We start from the raw sequence: 18626 nt of genomic DNA on the forward strand, positions 1-18626 counted from the left end.
CCTTGCAACAAAGCCCGGTGCCAACTGTGTCCACATATCTATTCAGGGGACACCATCACAGGGCCTAATCACATCAGCTATACTATCAGAGCCTCGTTCACCTGCACATCTACCAATGTGATATATGCCATCATGTGCCAGCAATGCCCCTCTGCCATGTACATTGGTCAAACTGGACAGTCTCTACGTAAAAGAATAAATGGACACAAATCAGACGTCAAGAATTATAACATTCAAAAACCAGTTGGAATACACTTTTAATCTCTCTGGTCACTCAATTACAGACCTAAAAGTAGCAATTCTTCAACAGAAAAACTTCAAAAACAGACTCCAACGAGAGACTGCTGAATTGGAATCAGTTTGAAAACTGGACACCATTACATTAGGCTTGAATAAAGACTGGAAGTGGATGTGTCATTACACAAAGTAAAACTATTTCCCCATGTTTATTCCTCTCCCCCCCCACCCCCACTGTTCCTCAGACGTTCTTGTCAACTGCTGGAAATGGCCCACCTTGATTATCACTACAAAAGGTGCATGTGTGTGTGTGTGTGTGTGTGTGTGTGTGTGTTTTTCTCGCCTTCTGGTAATAGCTCACCTTACCGGATCACTCTCATTACAGTGTGTATGGTAACACCCATTGTTTCATGTTCTCTGTGTATATAAAATCTCCCCACTGTATTTTCCACTGCATGCATCTGATGAAGTGAGCTGTAGCTCATGAAAGCTTATGCTCAAATAAATTTGTTAGTCTCTACGGTGCCACAAATATTCCTTTTCTTTATCCGTGTATTGTTATTGTTATTGCAGTGGTACATAACAGCCTCAGTCAAGACCAGGACTCCATTGTTTAGGCACTGTACAAACGGAGATGGTCCTTGCCCCCAAAGCTTACATTCTAAGTAAGCCTAGCTCTTTGATCTAATTAGGCTCAATCCTGAAAATGCCTTGACATTGCTAATTCCAGCACCCTCATTGAACCACATTCAAGTCTGTAGGACCCTGCACGATGAGAAGGGTCTGACGGGCAGCATTGAGGTCAGTGTTGAACCATGATTCCTTATCTGAGAATACCTTATTGAGGGCTGATCTATCCACAGACTTGTACCAAAATAACTAAATGGGGTTTGATTCACATTTTTTGTTATTTCAGTGCCAGGCTGTGCATGGATATCACACAGTTTCATTTTAAATAGGAGTGTTCTATTCTGAAATAAGAATATCCACATACAGACTTGTGCCAAAATTAACAAATGGTGCCACTTAAAAGCACTGTGGTTCTTTTGGTGTGAGTTGTGGGTGGATACGCCATCCCCTAATGTCTATCTAAAATATACTTACTGTTTGGATTAAAGCTCATGTCGCACGCTGGTGGGTGTAACTACTGCTCTTCATTTAAGGTAGTAGAAAAAGTTAAGTGTCGTTCTGAAAGAATTGTCGTCTCCAAATCAAAGCACAGGCACACAGCACTGCTTAAAACAAAGGCTCACCAAAGGCTACTCAGGAATTTATAGTATGTGGGCAGAGGGCTTTGCTGGTATTGTTTTGTGTGTGTGGGGAGAAGCAGAAAAAAACACATACAGACAGAGAATGAGGCTCCACACACAATCTGGACAATAATGACGTGTGGCCCTGAGAGAACCCTAGAAAGAGGGGTTATCATAGAATCTCAGGGTTGGAAGGGACCTCAGGAGGTCATCTAGTCCAACCACCCTGCTCAAAGCAGGATCACTCCCCAATTTTTGCCCCAGATCCCTAAATGTCCCCCTCAGGGATTGAATTTACATCCCCGGGTTTAGCAGGCCAATGCTCAAACCACTGAGCTATCCCTCCCCACTGAGTCTGGGGCTGGCTAAAAGAGGTTTACTGCTGTGAGCAAGGAAACTATTGTTTGGTTCTTCCTCTGTTCAGAGAAATTGGACTTTGTACACTCCTTGTAAATAAACAAGATGTATCAAAAGTCCCTGACTCCATCACAAAATTTTCCTCTTAACTGGAACAACATGCAAGACCCCATATTTTTGTGATCTAGCCTCTTTTGAAGGAAGTAGAAATGACTGAGTGATGGAATTCCTGGCATTCGCCTAAATGCTAGGACAGAGAGAGATTTCCCCTGGGGAATTCTTGTGAAGGACTTTACTCCGTGGGCACGTGCGCTGTCCTAGGGGAACAGGACCTTATATTACTACAGTAAGACTCAGAATGAGCACAGGGAAGGCTTCTCATTTAATTGAAGAGTCTATATAGTTTTGTGCTGACTAAACATTCCCAAGGTGGCCATCCTTGAGGTCAAGCAATTCCCAGCTGCTGCCACACAGTAGTTAATGGAGCAGGCTCTATTTCAATAGTTGCAACAGCCTGGCATGTAACACAAAGAAGGCACTTCCAGACATCACATATGGGGAGAACTCTAACTTGTCCTTACCAATGGGCTGTGTCTGTTCCCCGCTGGATGCTGTTATAGCAGGAATACCAGGAGAGCTGCTCCGCCATCTCCTCAAAACTAGCACTGTGTGCTTCAGAGCAGGCCAGCAGCCCCAGCTAAGGAACTGGGAGGCAGGGGAGCCAGTAGCAAAGATACCTAGAAAGATGAGGATTTAAATTCCCACTTCAAAAGCTGTTCTTTTCCTCTCCACAGTGGGAGCCCCTCCTCAACCACATTCCCCTACTACCACAAGGACCATGATTAATTCTGCTTCTTCAACAGTGCTCATGTGGGGCAAAACATGTGTGATACTACTGTTCAGTGCTAGCAACATGTATGGACCCTGCATGTATGCAAAGTGGTACTGAAATACTCCCATGCTGCATGCTGGTATCCTGGAAACATGGTGACACCAGTATGGCATTTCCTTACCCCTCGGACCAGCATTGTGTGTGTGTGTGGGGAGATATCTTTCTCATCTCCGCTCATATCAGCTAACTTTTTTTTTTTTAAGAGCCAGGCCTTAAAACATGAACTACAATGCTAAGGAGAGCTATGCATGTTTTAGTCTGAGAGTTACATTTTGCTAAATGATGGCCACGTCTATGGGAATTGGTACAAACATGTCTCAGAACTTCCTGGGGGCAGTTTAACCATCAGCAGTTTCCTAATTAGGCTTCTGATACTGGGAGGTGCTGGGCCACCTTCATTCCCATTCAAGGTTAATCTCAAGCTAGTGACAGTCGAGGGCATGCGGCTCCCAGCCTCTCGCAGGACTGGTTGGACCTTCTGCTACGGTGAATACACTTATCTAATTTTTAAGAAGTTAAACTGCTGCCCTCTGATGTTAAAGTACACACCAGTTTAGACTATTTGGGCCAGATCCTCAGCTGCTGATTTACACCAACTGATGATATTGCTATGTGTGTCCACATGAAACTAAGGCTGGGTTAAACCCAAATATCTCAGAAATAGTATTTGTTTCCCTGATCTTTTTCTAATGCCTCAGGGAGCCATTTGGGGCCATGAAAGAACATGAATTCTGTTTTTTTCCCCCCATGGTATTTCCATCATCCAGAAATTAAAATTCTGTGGGAAGCCCAGATCTTGGATTGCTTCAGCCACATAAATTGCTCCCCGAAGGCATTAAAAAGCATGTAAAAACATGGTCTAAACACAAATAAAACTTGGAAATGGCCCCCTGTCACCCCGCTTCAGCCCTCAAAGGGTTAAAAGTCAGCCGTTGGAGAGTGCTGGGGGTGAGAAAAAAGCCTAGGCTGATTGGGGAAACAGCCACAGCTGGGCCCATGCCCCAGTCAGGCCACAGCTGGCCCTATAAAAGGGCTGTGAGCCAGGCACTTAGAGAGTCTCTCTTTAGCAGTGGAGAGAAAGGTACCTGGTGTGGAGCAGGGCTGGGGAAAAGCTAGAGGAGTGTGGGAGCTCCAGCCTGCAGGCTTTACTAAAGGCTGGGAAAGATATTGGGGTTGCAGAGGTGCAGCCCAGGGTTAGGTAAAGGTAGCAGGTTCAAACCCTCCTTGCCAATGATGACTGGATTACACACTATAGTCTGCCCTAGTGAGCAGGGGCTAGATGGTGACTGGCAGTAGCCACTGAGGCAAGGTGGAGATAGAGGGTGGGGGTTCCCTTGGGAGGGAAGACTATGGGAGTACTGCAGGGGGCAGCACCCCAAGGTAAAGGGACACCAGGGTCTGAGAGGGACATGGGGGCCAGTGCAGGTGAGACATTGGCCTGCAGAAGCTAATTCCCAGGAGGACCAGCAGGAGGTGCTGTGCTGGTGAGTCATCGCATTGTTACAGGCCCCAGACTGGAATACCAAATCCACCTGTGTCAGTAGCCCTGGAAACTTTGGCAGCATTTAAATCAAGATTTGGGCCTAGCTGTAGTAAAAATACAAAAGCGAGAATCTGCTGCCGCCTCCTCCCCCCCCCCCAAAAAATAAGCAAAATAGATATATTTAAAAACAAACAAACAAAACCATCCAGCAACTAGACTTCCAATAGGATCTCAAAGGGCACTCTACTTTGGCATTTTATTCAAAGGGTATTTCAATTAGTGGTGTAGGACAAAATGAAGGAACTGCAAGGCCCTATTTTATTGATGCACATTTCTATCTTGAAATTTAAATGTTCCCAGGTGACTGCTGGCTCCTAGCAGCCATTGCATCTCTTACCTTAGATCAAGAAATCCTGTATCGAATTGTTCCCAAGGATCAGAGCTTCCAGAAGAACTACGCTGGGATCTTTCATTTCCAGGTAACTCTTGCTAATCCATCAAACAGGATCAAAATGTGAGGAACAAAAGAAAGATCCAATATTTAGGTAAATGTAGCTTGTCTCATTGCTGATGACAAGTTAGATATTCAGCAATTAAGGTGTGCAAGTGAGATAGACCGGGCGGGGGAGGATAGAGGAGACTATAACAAAATGCAATTATACATACTCAGTGGGCTAGAATTCTGTTCTTACACCTGTGTAAACCCAGAGCTGCATCAATGGTGGCAAGAAAGTTCTCCAGATTAATACCACTGTGATCTAGAGCAGAATGTTCTAGATCAGGTGCCAACTTTTTCACAGTATAGGCCACATTTCATCTCCACAGGGAGATTGTCCTGTGGATTTGCCTGCTGCCTCCCAGTCTTTGTCTGGTTGTCTATCTCTCCCCTCATCTGTGATCACATAACATCCTTGTGGCAACTCCAGCAGCTGCTTATACAGAGAATAAATATTAGCTAAGTACACAGGTTTACATTTCCAAAAGTGACCAGTGTTTTTGGGTGCCCCAACTTGAAGTACTTTTTAAGGGGGCCTTATTTTTTTGGTGGGTGCACAGCACTTATTGAAAATGAAGCCTCTTCAGGGTGCCTCAAATTAGGCACCCTAAAGTACTTTTCAAAATTTAGGCCTTAAGGCATCCCAGCTGCCAGCCAGTTCTTTGTGGACACCAAAAGTACTTCATGGAGCACACTACGAGAATGTTCTAGATGTTCCTTCCACAGCAGCATTAACATTACCTATTAATAAACCTTCACATAGTGCTTGTAAATGTACCAAAACCTTACAAAACATAGTAAAGCAGAGCATAGAAAACACATTGGTCTCTGTTCCAAATGATGTGCAGCATAATATCCATGGGACAAAATGCAGATGTGTTTTCAAATAGGGGAGACTGAGGAGAAATCGGTGGGGAGGAGCCCAGTGTTGGAAGGATTCCTCAAAGTGGGTTTTCATGAGGGATGTGAAGATGAAGAGGAGAAGATGAATGGCCAGCAAGAAGTGGGAGACTGTCCCATAGCACAGGGGGCAGTGAGAAGCAGAGAATGGCAGGAGGTTTTTTAGCAGGAAGGTAACTGTAGCACACCGCTCTAACCACCCTTTCTTTCTTTCCTTAGTTCTGGCAGTTTGGGGAATGGGTGGATGTTGTTGTTGACGACAGGCTGCCCACCAGAAATGGGCAGCTGCTCTTCCTTCACTCAGAGGAAGGCAATGAGTTCTGGAGTGCCCTGCTGGAGAAGGCCTATGCTAAGTAAGTGGTGTTTAATTCTGAGAGAGGCCATAATAAGTGCAAGGAATGTGACTGTCTCAACCCATGCCGTTGCCAGGCCCAACACATTCTGCCTTAGTGTCGGTCTCTTATTCCTCCTCCTTCCTCTCTCCACACCATTTCTTGTTTCCCACAAACACTTCAGGGAGAACTGCCAATCTTTTGCCCCAAATGTTTTATCTACTAGTTTCACAAGTAACACTTATGTGTACAGGAACAGATTGGGTTCTACACCATTATTTCTGTAATGCAAATGTGTGTGTGGGGGGGTGGAAACTGGCTGGATGCTCCTTGTTGCATCTCTGTTATCTTATTTTTTTCCCCCATAGATTGAATGGCTCCTATGAGGCTCTCGCAGGAGGCTCCAGTATAGAAGGGTTTGAGGATTTCACAGGAGGCATCGCTGAGTCTTACGATCTGAGGAAGGCCCCACCAAACCTATACCAGATCATCCAGAAGGCCCTTCAAGCTGGGTCATTGCTTGGCTGCTCCATTGATGTGAGATACTGCCAGTATTTTACTCTTTCACCATCAGAACTCTGATCTGTGTAGTAGGAAAAGCTCAGGTCAGCAGCAGGCATTGCTACTATTGAAGGGCCTGTTTCAATGCCTACTGAAGTCAGTGGAGACTTTCTACTGATTTCAGTGGGCTTTGGTTCAGGTCCTGAATGGGCAACCACCCATCATGTCTCCCTGCTCAGGAAAGAGCCTAATAATTAGAGCTGGGAACTAGGAATCATATTTTTGGGTTCTATTCCTGACTTTGCCTCTGATTACCATCTCATCTGTAAAATAGGTATAGATTAGCAGTGCTATCTCACAGGAATTGTGTGAGGTTTTATTTATTTGGGGCTATTGAGATCCTTGGATTAAAAGAGCTAGAGATGTATAAAGTGCTATTATCAGCACAAACTTCTTGAAAAATGTTAGGTTAATGTTGACTCCCTGACCATCTCTTGTACCAGTGATGGCATGAGTCCCTCATAGAGTTGTGGCAATCTGCCCCAAGCCTTATTTACCTAGTGACAACATGTCAGCTCAGACTCCTCCACGATATTTCCCCTCTGACCACATTCCTTTGACACTGGAAAAGAAATGAGTAATTTGCCTGGTTCATCCAGCTTCTAAAATGCAATCCTAACTACTGTTAGGATTCAAATGCTGCCTGCCTACAGCCCCAGACACCCAAATAGGGAGAAGGTGACAGACTCAAACTCTTTTGAGAATGTCTTACATTTGCTCTGTGGTGCCTTTCAAGTGTGGTGTGTGTGTGTGTGTTTTTTTTTTTTGTTTTTTTTTTTTTTTAAATGAGGTACTCTAGGTCAGTCATTTGAGACCCACACTCCCCCTTTTCCCCTGGAGTTGGCTCCATTTCTCAATCCTATAAATCACTGACATCTGTAATAAGCAGTTTCAGCAGTTATAGAAAACATTAGATAGGTGTTAAGAAGCCCACATCTTTCAAATTAGTTTCTTCCTCTTGTCCCTCAACTCTTCTTTTTTTTCTTTTTTTTTTTTTTTTTAAAGTTGCACAGTAAAAAGGTCAGTGTTGTATATCTGAATCTTGGCATACTGAGCCCTTAAATTCAGCCTCTGGTGAATATAATTATTGACTTACTGGATTCTGACCAAAACCACTGAGCTGAGCTCTGGATCTGAGTTCACATAAAAGTTTGTAACTGAAACTTCTTTCTATAATGGACTGGACCTGAATATTTGAAATTGAGAATTTTGGATTTAGATTCAGATTTCAGCTCCCTCACCCCAAGTCACAGATGTGTTTGGAATTGGGGTTCTGGAGATACAAAGTAGAGCTCCAGGGTTAGGGTCCATTTCTGTTTAACACAGTTTGTATTGTTGAATTTTTTAGAATACCATTTAGATATCTGCAACTGTATTAATTTGGTCTTTAAAACTCTGTGTGCGCGCGCGCAATATAGAACAGTATTTTTATTGCCCTAGATCACCAGTGCAGCTGAAACTGAAGCTATCACAAGTAAGAAATTGGTAAAGGGACATGCTTACTCTCTCACTGGAGCAGAAGAGGTAAGCTCATACATAATGGGTAAACCTGACCTATACAGGGCTGATGAAACTTGCCATCACACAGAATGATTTACCAGTCTAACAAACAACATAACTTTGAGTTTGTGATACTACACTGCCTTTGACAACTTGCTGATGGCTCTCTACATTTGACTCTATATGAAAATGTTGCTAATATCTTCACAGCCACAGAGACAGATTGACTGACTGTAATGGTTCTTTAGCTTGAAATCTCTCCCTTTGGTGATAACCTCTCAGATACCTTATTCAAACCAGTTTTCCTCAGCAAATTAGCATAGCCTGCAACCTGCATTATACTAACTGACTATATTATAAACTCACTTGAACCTTACGTTTCACAAGCTTTCCCTACATATCACAAGCTATTGTGATTATAGAGGAGATTCTGCTAAATAACTTAGTGCAGCAGCATAATTGGTACAATCTTCTGAAATGTCACATCTTGTGCTGTGCTGTAGCTGATGCTCATCCTTGCATGTTACCCATATAATGTATGACTCACCATTAGGCCTGTAAGTAATGCTATTTTTGTAGTGCTGGGTTGGTGAAGGGGAGAGTAAAATGATGATGGGGGTGGGAGACATTTGGTGGTGTCTTTTTTTGTTTTTGTTTTCTCTAGCTGTAAAAGCACATACTACAGGATAATGTGTAAATTAACATAATGCTCAGACTCTGCTTGCTGTGCATCCTACAGGTAAACTACCGTGGGCAGCCAGAGAAGCTAGTCAGGATTAGAAATCCCTGGGGTGAAGTGGAGTGGACTGGAGCCTGGAGTGATAAGTAGGTTGTTATATACTGGGACATCCCTCTCCTCACTGTGTCCCAATATCTTTTAAAAATTAAAGTGGTAATATCTGCAGTTAATAAGCCACACAGCACATTTGGAAAAGGTGTTAAATCAATTGATACTTGTCAGAAATAAAGCATTATTCATAAATTAGCAGTGCTGGCTATTGATCTGTTCTCATCATTTACCTCCTCACCCCAGATAGGGCTAGGGTGACCAGATGTCCCAATTTTATAGGGACAGTTCCGATTTTTGGGTCTTTCTTATGTAGGCTCCTATTACCCCCACCCCCTATCCTGATTTTTCACATTTGCTGTCTGGTCACCCTAGGCAGGGCTCTCTATTTGTGGAGAGTAGTCTGTAGTTGTTGCTGTGAACAGAACCAAGGAAGTCAGACGCATGTCATTTCGCAAGGTGACTCTCCTCTTGCCTGTATGCTACTGATGCTGGTGAAATACCAGTATAGTATTCAGTCAATTTCCTAGAAAACACAATGGGGCCAAATTGCTGTGCAACTTCATCGATGGGACTGCAAGGCCTAAGAAAGGGCAATGTTTGACTGCTGCTGGAGAAGCTCAAAAGACTGTGTTCAGCTAAGCACCCAAACATTTGAATACCCATCTGAACCACTCTGGGCTGGAAGGTGGGCTTGGTATCTCATGAGAAGTATGGTCACAACGTTTCTAAGATTTTCTTGGGTTTGGTCAGGTTGAAAATACCATGACAATTTCTCATGCAGTATTTTGATATATCTGCTTCTCATCCGGGTTGGCTGAAATTATAGCATTGAGTTTGTGTGCAACTTGAGCAAAGCTCTAGGGTGAATCTTATTTTTATTGGACCTGGTTTGCTCACCCTAAAAGTAGTCTGATTCATATAAACTTACAGGGCCATATTCTGATCTCAATCGCACCCGTTTTAATGTGGATCATCACCACTGAAATCAATGAAGCTACTCCAGATTTTCATGGGATCAGATCAGAATCTGGCCTACTGTACGGTAGTATGATGGAGATGGAATAGAAGCACTGGATACCTAGTCCTTCCCTGTGACCAGTGCAGGATTGCTCCCTGTAGTATATTTTTCTAGTGCTCTTTGTTGACTCTTGTTTTAAAATGTCCCAAATGGAGGTTTCGCCACTCTGCTTGGGAGACTTAGACATTAGAATAGATCTCACACTGAGAGAACATTTCCTGATAGTCCTAGTGATAACTGTGCATACTTGCATCTTGTAGTTATGATTAAATGTGAGATTCATTTGCCGCAAATACAGTTAAATGTAAAGCCTGATTGACCAGCTTGTCTAAATTTTCAACTGTATATAGAGTTAATTTGCATTTTTCACAGTCCTTGGAATGAGTAAAGGATCCAGTCATTGAAGGAAATACTTACTTCTGTAAGTATAGAAACATTGCAACTCCCTGAAGTTTTTATAAAGTAAAATGTAACTACTATACTTATTGCCTTTTGTGTTTTGCCTGCAGTGCTCCAGAATGGAATTATATTGACCCCAAACAAAAACAGGCTCTGGATAAGCAAGCAGATGATGGAGAGTTTTGGTAAGAATCATTTAGTGGGATTAATCCTTAGGAAAGTGTACATGGAAATGTACAGCATTGCTTTGGATGGTGGTTGAGGAAAATACCACTATCCAAAGGGTTAATAACACAGCCATGATGTGTGAGAGTTATTAGCCTGTTTATCTCCCTTCCCATTCAAATATGACCTGTATATTAGGGTTTCTATAGCATGAGGTGGCAAGGATGTAGCTCAGATGCTCAACATTTTTGTGGCTTGGATTTTGCCTAAATAGTAGTGAGGAAGTTCAGCTTTATAGCTTGGTAGCATCTATTTACCAGGAGTGAGTGGAAAATCCAGCCCAGTATTCAGTTACATGGATTAATATTGAATTGATCTTTGTAGAACTCTACCCTCAATTAGAATGGCAGTTGTCCTCTTTGTACAAATGTAAATAGCTACACCAGGTGCAAGACAGTGGAGAATTGCGGACAAAGCTGTGTCCAGGATCTGATTCAGATTTTCTTTGCTGTCGATTTATTCAATGTTAATTCCACTGACATTGATGGAGTTATGCCTGATTTATGCCAGTGGAAGTGAAATCAGAATCGGTCGGAGTGCAAGGAATGGTGTCAGTCCCCACAAGTGCTTGAATATCTGTTGGCAGTGTCCTGCTTTCCTGGGCAGCTGGCAACAAGACTTGATTATCTTCTAATGTAATAATGAGAATGTTGCCCAAGCTGAGCTATCGGGGGGGGGGGGGGGTAAGAAACATCAATAATGGAAGGATAGCCAATTTTTTTAATCTCTGGGATTATTTGGATGTTTGGCTCATTCCCCACATAGCTGCACTGATTTCAGTGAAACTATTTGGGTACTAAGGTATGATTCAGCATGAGCAAAGATGGCACAGTTGAGCCCTTAATGAATATTGGCCATTGAGAACTGTTGTTGCCTTAAATGGGTGGTTGGGGTTCCTAGAAGCCAATTTTAGTTCCAAAGTTCAATTAGACTGAATTTCAGGGAATTCTCCTGTGGTTCTGCCATTTTCTGCTCCATTAGAGAAGGGATCAATTCAAAGTGGTTCTGGCCATGTTTCAAGTTCATGAATTCACCATTGACTCTTTGTCAGGATGGCATTCTCAGATTTTCAAAGGCAGTTTATACGGCTTGAGATCTGCAACTTGACTCCTGACGCCCTGACAAGTGACAAGGTTCATAAATGGAGTCTGACCTTGTTCAATGGTCAGTGGAGACGGGGTTCTACTGCTGGCGGCTGCCAGAACTATCCAGGTAAAGACCCAGGTGAAACTTGTTTGTGTGGTGAAGAAATAGATACAATTTCTTCCAACACAGGTTCCATGTTGTATCACTGTTGAGGCAGCAGTGTGGGTTGCTTCATGGAGGTGTATATTCTGGTGTTTTTATAGTTGGATCAAAGAGGTGAAGCAAAAAATCTGGACTGGTTTAGTCCAGGGTCTCGGCTCAAGGCTGAATCAGGGCTGTCTGTTTGGGTTTGAAGTTGAAAACTTGCAAGTGCTCTCATGAAATTTCTGCCGTTTTTGGCTGAAATCTCATGAGATCAGCTGGTATTTGGAGATTTCCATTATTGGGACTGGTTGGGAATCTTAGATCAGCAATTTTCATGAGATTTCTGCCATCTTGGGTTGCATCAGTGCCTGATTCAGAAAATGGGTCAAGTCTTTTTCTTTCTAATTTGGAACCAGAAGCTTAGAAATGAGTTAAAAGCCAGAAGGGTTAGGATCTGAAGTTCCTTCTCTAGGGTTTTTTTATCTATTTTCTACTCATGTTGATATTAACCCAAACCTATGTAGTCTAAATCAAAACCTGATTCAGACCCATCTTCTCATCAGGGTTTTTTCCTCACTTGAGCAGTTAATTCACTGTACAGTCTCTTTTTTCTTTATGCACTTTCCCTGTCTGTACTACTCATGCTTTCCACTGGACTAATCGCCAGTGGATTGTGGAAGCCACAATACAGTCACAATTCAACACTGCAAAGACAGAGAGTGTTGTAATTTGGCCTTGCATTTTCAGGTCAAACCTGAAGAGGCCCTCTGGGATTTGGCCCTATAACAACAGTCTCTCAGCAGAGGACATTTCCTGGGGCTAAATGACTAGTTGGTGTTCCTGGCATTGGCTCTTCCCAGCTAGTCATTACTCCCTAGGAGATGTCTTTGTAATTTGTTGTTGCTTAAATAAATACACAGCACAGCTGGAAAAAATGGAACCATATAATGTAATAGAAAGGTTTTACTGAACCCCAAAGAAGGTCTTTCCAAAGTGCTATTTCTGTATCTCTCATGAGCATGAGCTCAGTGGCAGTGAAAGCAAATGCTCTTTCCTTTCATTTTTCCCTTGGGATTTTTTTAGTGACGTACTGGACCAATCCTCAGTTTAAAATCAAGCTGGATGAGCCTGATGATGATGAGGGAAGCACTGTGCTGGTGGGCCTTATGCAGAAGAACCGCAGGAGAGAGAAGAAGATGGGGGAAGGTCTACTCAGTATTGGCTATTCTCTCTATCAGGTATAGTAAGTTTCTTTTTAAGGGGTTACTCAATGCTGTGATCCCCTCGAGATGGGCAACGCTCAGGGAGGCTTTTGACTTTTCAGCATCACCTCAGTCAGGTCTTGGTTTTGCAAGATGGTTCAAATCCTTCTCTCATTTGATCTGAACCCCATAGCATGGGTTTGTTCAGATAAATGGTTCAGGGTTTGTACCATTCAGTTTCTAACCGAGCGCTGCAAAAATGGAGGTGGCTAATTTATCAACAGTCTCATTCAGGTCTTTTCTCTTGCAAAGCCTAAACAGTGCTGATTCATAATAGAAGGAGATTCCAGATAAATGGTTCAGTTTTAGGCCCATCACTAGTTCCTGCTGTTGGCTTGAACTATTTTTCTTTGAATATGCAAATTGTGTTAGCTTCACTACCTACCATAGTATTGTTCTGTTGGTTTCTGGTTTTATATAACACTTGCGTCACCACTGTCTGTGTAAACAGTTGGATAATATACTGTAGGGAACAATTCTGCAGAGGCCAGAGATGGGAGTAGGACTTTTCCATCTCTAACTTCTGTGATGCCATGGAAACAAAACAAAAAATCGGAAACTCCAGCTGATATCATTCATTGCTTTTCTGCAGATATGAGATCATGAAGTGTAGCATAGAAACCCATGGGCAAAGGTCTTTAATGGGAATTCCTAACTTTTGCTAAAATAGCTTGTGCATTTTGCTTCCCTTATCTCCTGCACGTGTGGGATAGCTTTTCTTCAGGGCTGAAAATGTGGCACTGGTACAAAATTAGCAAGGGTTTTCCCTGGTGCCTACGTGTCTGTGCACACAGCTAGCTCTCAGTGTTTGCCATGCCATCTGCATGATACCAGGCAACCCAATCCATTTGCATTCTAGAATTTGCACATTAAAGAATGGCTCTCTATACTTTATCTATCACCACAGACAGACCAAAACACAATCTTTCTGCCATAGTGTATTCCTATCTTGGGAGATCTCACTCACCTGACTACTTTATAATCTTTTACTTGTGAGGGTAGATTTAGTAAACTCTTAACAAATGAACTCTATCTTGAAAGGAAGGGCTGCTAAATCCTCTAACCTTGACACTCATCCATGATACAAGCTGCCACTGGCGCTTTCGCCTATGGATGGATATTATTCCAGCTGAGACTATGGCCAAGGAAGACCTACTCTAGTCAGGAAAATGCTAAGCAAATGTGTACAACAAGAAAAGAGAATGTGCATACTGAAGCTTACCTGCCTGGTAGAATTTTATAAGTCATGTCACTGAAGCTAATTGAAAGACAACAGTAGTAATAACTCCTACAAGTGAGTGCACAGGCTTATACTCTTATACGGTATGAGTCTCCAACCAATGCACTCCTATCTAAACTAGACATAAGATATTCTACAAGAGGCTATGGGTGAATTTTTTTCAAAGTCACTTAAGTGACTTGAGAGCACAAGTCCCATTGAAATTTGTGCTCTCAAATCACTTGGGTGCTTTTGAAAATCATGTCCTATACTCGTAAGTGCAAATTGCAGCAGTGCTTTTTAGCTATTTTATTAACTTATCAAGGGCTAAATTACACAGATTAAAACTGCTTTGCAAAACTGTTTGCCTTCTGGCAAATATTTTAATCACAAGTCAAAACAGATATCATTACATTTTTCATCAGTATCATGGTAATGGCAGGCAAATAGATTTTATGCCTGTTCTCATAAATTTTCAAAACAATTTTGAACTAAGCTCTCATTGACTGAGTAAAAACCAGAACATTTTGGCCAAATCCTGAAACTAATTTTCCTTTGGAACAGTGCTAGCACAAGTGGAAACTTTGTGCATGGACTAGAATTGCATTAAATGGTTGTAAATAGGAATGAAAGACACACTACCTGAGTCCATAAAATGTGGCATTAGTTAACATGTCACTCAACTGACTTGAGAAGATACTAAGCAGCCTCTTTTCATTATTAACTTCTCTTTTGCAGGTCCCTAAAGAGGTATGTACATTCCGCTGGAGACTTCCATCCTCCAGATGGCCATCACCTGTTAGGGTTGAGAGTTTAATATGACTGCTGCTTAAAGCATGGTGCCTTCTAAACTGACCACAAACCTTCAGGAGAACTTTGACTGGGGTTTTTTTTAATCATAAATTGATATTTGAAGACCAACACTGCACCTTCTGAATAGCCATTTTAAAGGAATTGTAGGATGAGGTTTCATCCCTGTCAGATTTTGATCTCATTTACACTAGTCTAAATATGGAGTGACTCCAGTGACTGCCATTGATCTTAATATAACTAAGATCAGAATTGGATCTATGTGTCTAGTAAAGATTATGGCAGAACAGGGTCCATATTGTGTTTTCCTTTCCTGCTTAGAGGAAAACCCAGCTTACATTATTTAAAGAAATATCAAACTCTTTTTGGTCCCTCTATCTTTGCAGGGTAGTGGCACAATGTCCTCAATTTATCCAACTCTCTCCTCAATCAAGTGTAAATGTTAAGATAGAGGCTTTCCATTTCTAAAATTAGGACCACAAAGGGGTGTTTGGAGCTAGATGGAGTCATATTCATTACTATAGTGTAGCATTCTGTGCTGCCAATTTTGCTATGTTTTTTCATCCCCTTTGTTCTTGCCCAAGAACATAACGTGCAGCTATGTACCAATTATCTGCTCTGTTTACAGCTTCAGACACTAAGGGAAATGGGAACTTGTACATTGAAAAAATGCTGGATCTGATTTCTGAATTTTTCATTGCAGTGTAGCTTAGCTTCAGAATGGGTGGGGAGAAATGATCTAGTTTGAATAGTTGATTATACCAAAACCCAATCTTTACTTTAAAAAAAGAGAAAAGGTATTACATTATTCTATAGCTTACAACAGAGATGCTGTAGTATTTAGGGCTATTGTTAAATATAGTACTTTTATATAAGAAGTTACATCTGATCACCCTTCCAAATGAGTTCAGCACATTTACCCTGTGACCTGGCTTTATAGTCAAGCCAGAAACACTATAAGTGTAGCAATCTGCACACCCTCTGTCAAACATGCTCCACCTTTCTTGTATCATTGCCTTGATGAGTCACACATTTTGAAGGAAAAGTTTATGGAGTAAAGGTAAGTTGAATGAGATTTCTAAAGGTGTATTTAGCACTGGGATCTTGTTTTTTAATTGTATTCAGCTATGAGTGGCTGATTTGCTTAAACTCTGTAGAGTGTAACCAGATTATCAGTCCATGGAACTGTTGAGTTGGATTTTCAAAACAGATAGGGGATTAGCCACACATTTCCCACTGAAATGAAGGGGAGTTTTGTGGCCAAATCCCCTAGTTGGCTTTGAAATCCTCAAGCCATGTTATCTTTATGCCTACTGTTAGAGGTAGAAGGTGCTTGAAGTTTCCATTGCAGCAGCTCATAGCTCACATAATATAGCCAATAAAAAGAATATTCTGTTTGTAGTATTGCTGAAGGACAACCTGCATTCATTCACAGTTTTGGATTATGGATACTGTCAGAAGCAGGAATAGATAAGGCTGTGAGGCTGGTGAAACAGGTGACTGAAGAAATCTGAGAGTTAGCCATGCCACATGGGTGCTAGAGCTGCAATGCTAGCAAACATCTGTGAATTCAGAATGGCCATTTGGCTTGTTCACATTTGTGTCCCTTATTGCTATATAGGAACACTCTCATGACTAGGGTTTTGTCCTCTTGAATATTTTGTGCTCATGAATGTCAGTCATATGAGAACAAGCATGTTTGCTATTCACTCTTTTCCTTTTTTAAAAAAAAAAAAAATTAATCCTCCAGTCACAGAGCAGAAACAGCATGTGACTTTACGGTTGCCAGTTTTCATTGGATGTATTCCTGGAGATTTCATCACATGACAATCTTTAAAGATTAATCTTTAATTTCTGGAGACTCCAGGCCAATCCTGGAGGGCTGGCAGCCCTATGTGGCTTAGGGGACCAATCACATGCCATGAATAGTCAAAGTGAACAGTTTGTAAACACCCCATAGGCTGAAAATTTGTAAAAATCAGTCTTTTCATGAAAAGAAAGTGCTAAATTAATGGAACAACTTATTCACCACAAATTTGTCCAGCTGTGAGTGCACATTAACATGGTACTATTTGCTATTGTCTCTGACATTAGAGACACATAAGTTTGATCCTGCTAGAGTTAAGCACCATCCCCTTTCTATTGTTCAGCCTGTTCTGGGTTTGTTTTTTATGTTGATATGGCAGAACATTCGTGCTTGTCTCCCTTGCCTGCACTCAGAGGTTATAATGCTTCCAACTAGCATAAAGTTCTGGGGATGGCTTTTAAACAATGAAATAGAACTTGAGAAATTAGGCTTTCTGGTGACTTTATCCAGTTGATTTTTTTTAATAGAATGTTATTTTTTGCCAGCTGAAAAATCACACAGATGTCCATCTGAGCCGAGATTTCTTCACAACCCACCAACCAGCAGCCCGGTCTGACACCTATGTTAACCTGCGCGAAGTCTCCAGCCGTCTCAAACTGCCCCAAGGAGAGTACCTCATTGTGCCATCCACATTTGAGCCTTTCAAAGATGGAGAGTTCTGCCTCAGAGTTTTCTCTGAGAAACAGGCTAAAGCTCAGTATGTATCTTCTTCATAATTCTCTCTGCTCAAGGTGAGGCATGCAAGGAGCAAGGTGGAATGTTCCACACTACATGGGAGACTTGAGAGTTGAACCTTTAAGGCCCCCAACTCAAGGGCTACTTGTGTCAGTTGATACATCCACACACAGGTGCCAACTTTCTCATTTCTCTGGGGATGCTCGAGCCCCACTCAGTCCCACCCTTCTTCTTCCCGCTCCACCTGCCCTCTTTCTGCCTCCACCCCACTCTTCCCACCCTGTTCCGCTCCCTTCCCCAAGCATGCCCTGTCTTTGCTCTGCCCCCTCCCGCAGCGCCTCCTGCCTGCCACTGAACAGCTGATCCACAGTGGGTTGGAGGCGAGGGTGGGGGGAGGAAGAACTGATTGGCAGGGCCCACTATTTTTTCTGTGGGTGCTCCAGCCCACATTATAGGGCAATGGCTTGTCCACTATGTACTAGCACCTACTACTGTAGTATCTGAATACCACCCGGGGTCTACAGAGTAAAAGTTCTTTGTCCAAAAAGTACTACGGGAAACATAAAAACAGCTATATTGTGTCAGATCAAAGGTCCACCTAACCCAGTATCCTGTCTTCCAACAGTGGCCAATACCAGGTGCCCCAGAGGGAATGAACAGAGCAGGCAATTATCAAGTGATCCAGCCCCTGTTGTCCACTCCCAGCTTCTGGTAATCGGAGGTTAGGGACACTCAGAGCATGGAGTTGCATCCCTGACCATCTTGACTAATAGCCATTGATGAACCTATCCTCATGAACTTTTTCTTTAAACCCCATTATAGTCTTGGTCTTCACAATATCACCTGGCAAGGAGCTCTACAAGTTGACTGTGTGTGTGAAGAAGTACTTCCTTTTGTTTGTTTTTGTGGTTTTTGTTTTTTAAACCAGCTGCCTATTAATGTCATTGGGTGACGCTGGTTTTTGTGTTATGTGAAGGTGTAAACGCTTCATGAGTGGTGTGGAGAAAGTAAATAACTATTTTATAGACCTCTACGATATCCCCGATTAGTTGTTTCTTTTCCAAGCTGAAAAGTTCCAGTCTTTTTAATCTCTCTTTATACAGAAGCTGTTCCATACCCCAAT

General features: G+C 42.3%; 1 protein-coding gene across 1 annotated transcript in view; it reads left to right on the top strand.

Annotated features, from left to right (window-relative positions):
• The window catches only part of LOC119852993 (calpain-8-like), a 42489-nt gene that overhangs the window by 12261 nt on the left and 11602 nt on the right, over window positions 1-18626 (top strand). The window contains exons 3-12 of the mRNA XM_043511715.1: window positions 4580-4698; window positions 5835-5968; window positions 6316-6484; window positions 7949-8032; window positions 8748-8833; window positions 10326-10400; window positions 11492-11652; window positions 12754-12908; window positions 14890-14901; window positions 17314-17525. Of these exons, the coding sequence (XP_043367650.1) occupies window positions 4580-4698; window positions 5835-5968; window positions 6316-6484; window positions 7949-8032; window positions 8748-8833; window positions 10326-10400; window positions 11492-11652; window positions 12754-12908; window positions 14890-14901; window positions 17314-17525 (1207 nt within the window). The remainder of the gene's footprint in view (window positions 1-4579; window positions 4699-5834; window positions 5969-6315; window positions 6485-7948; window positions 8033-8747; window positions 8834-10325; window positions 10401-11491; window positions 11653-12753; window positions 12909-14889; window positions 14902-17313; window positions 17526-18626) is intronic.

The sequence above is a fragment of the Dermochelys coriacea genome, chromosome 3 (assembly GCF_009764565.3).
Source record: "Dermochelys coriacea isolate rDerCor1 chromosome 3, rDerCor1.pri.v4, whole genome shotgun sequence".
NCBI classification, from domain to species: domain Eukaryota; kingdom Metazoa; phylum Chordata; order Testudines; family Dermochelyidae; genus Dermochelys; species Dermochelys coriacea.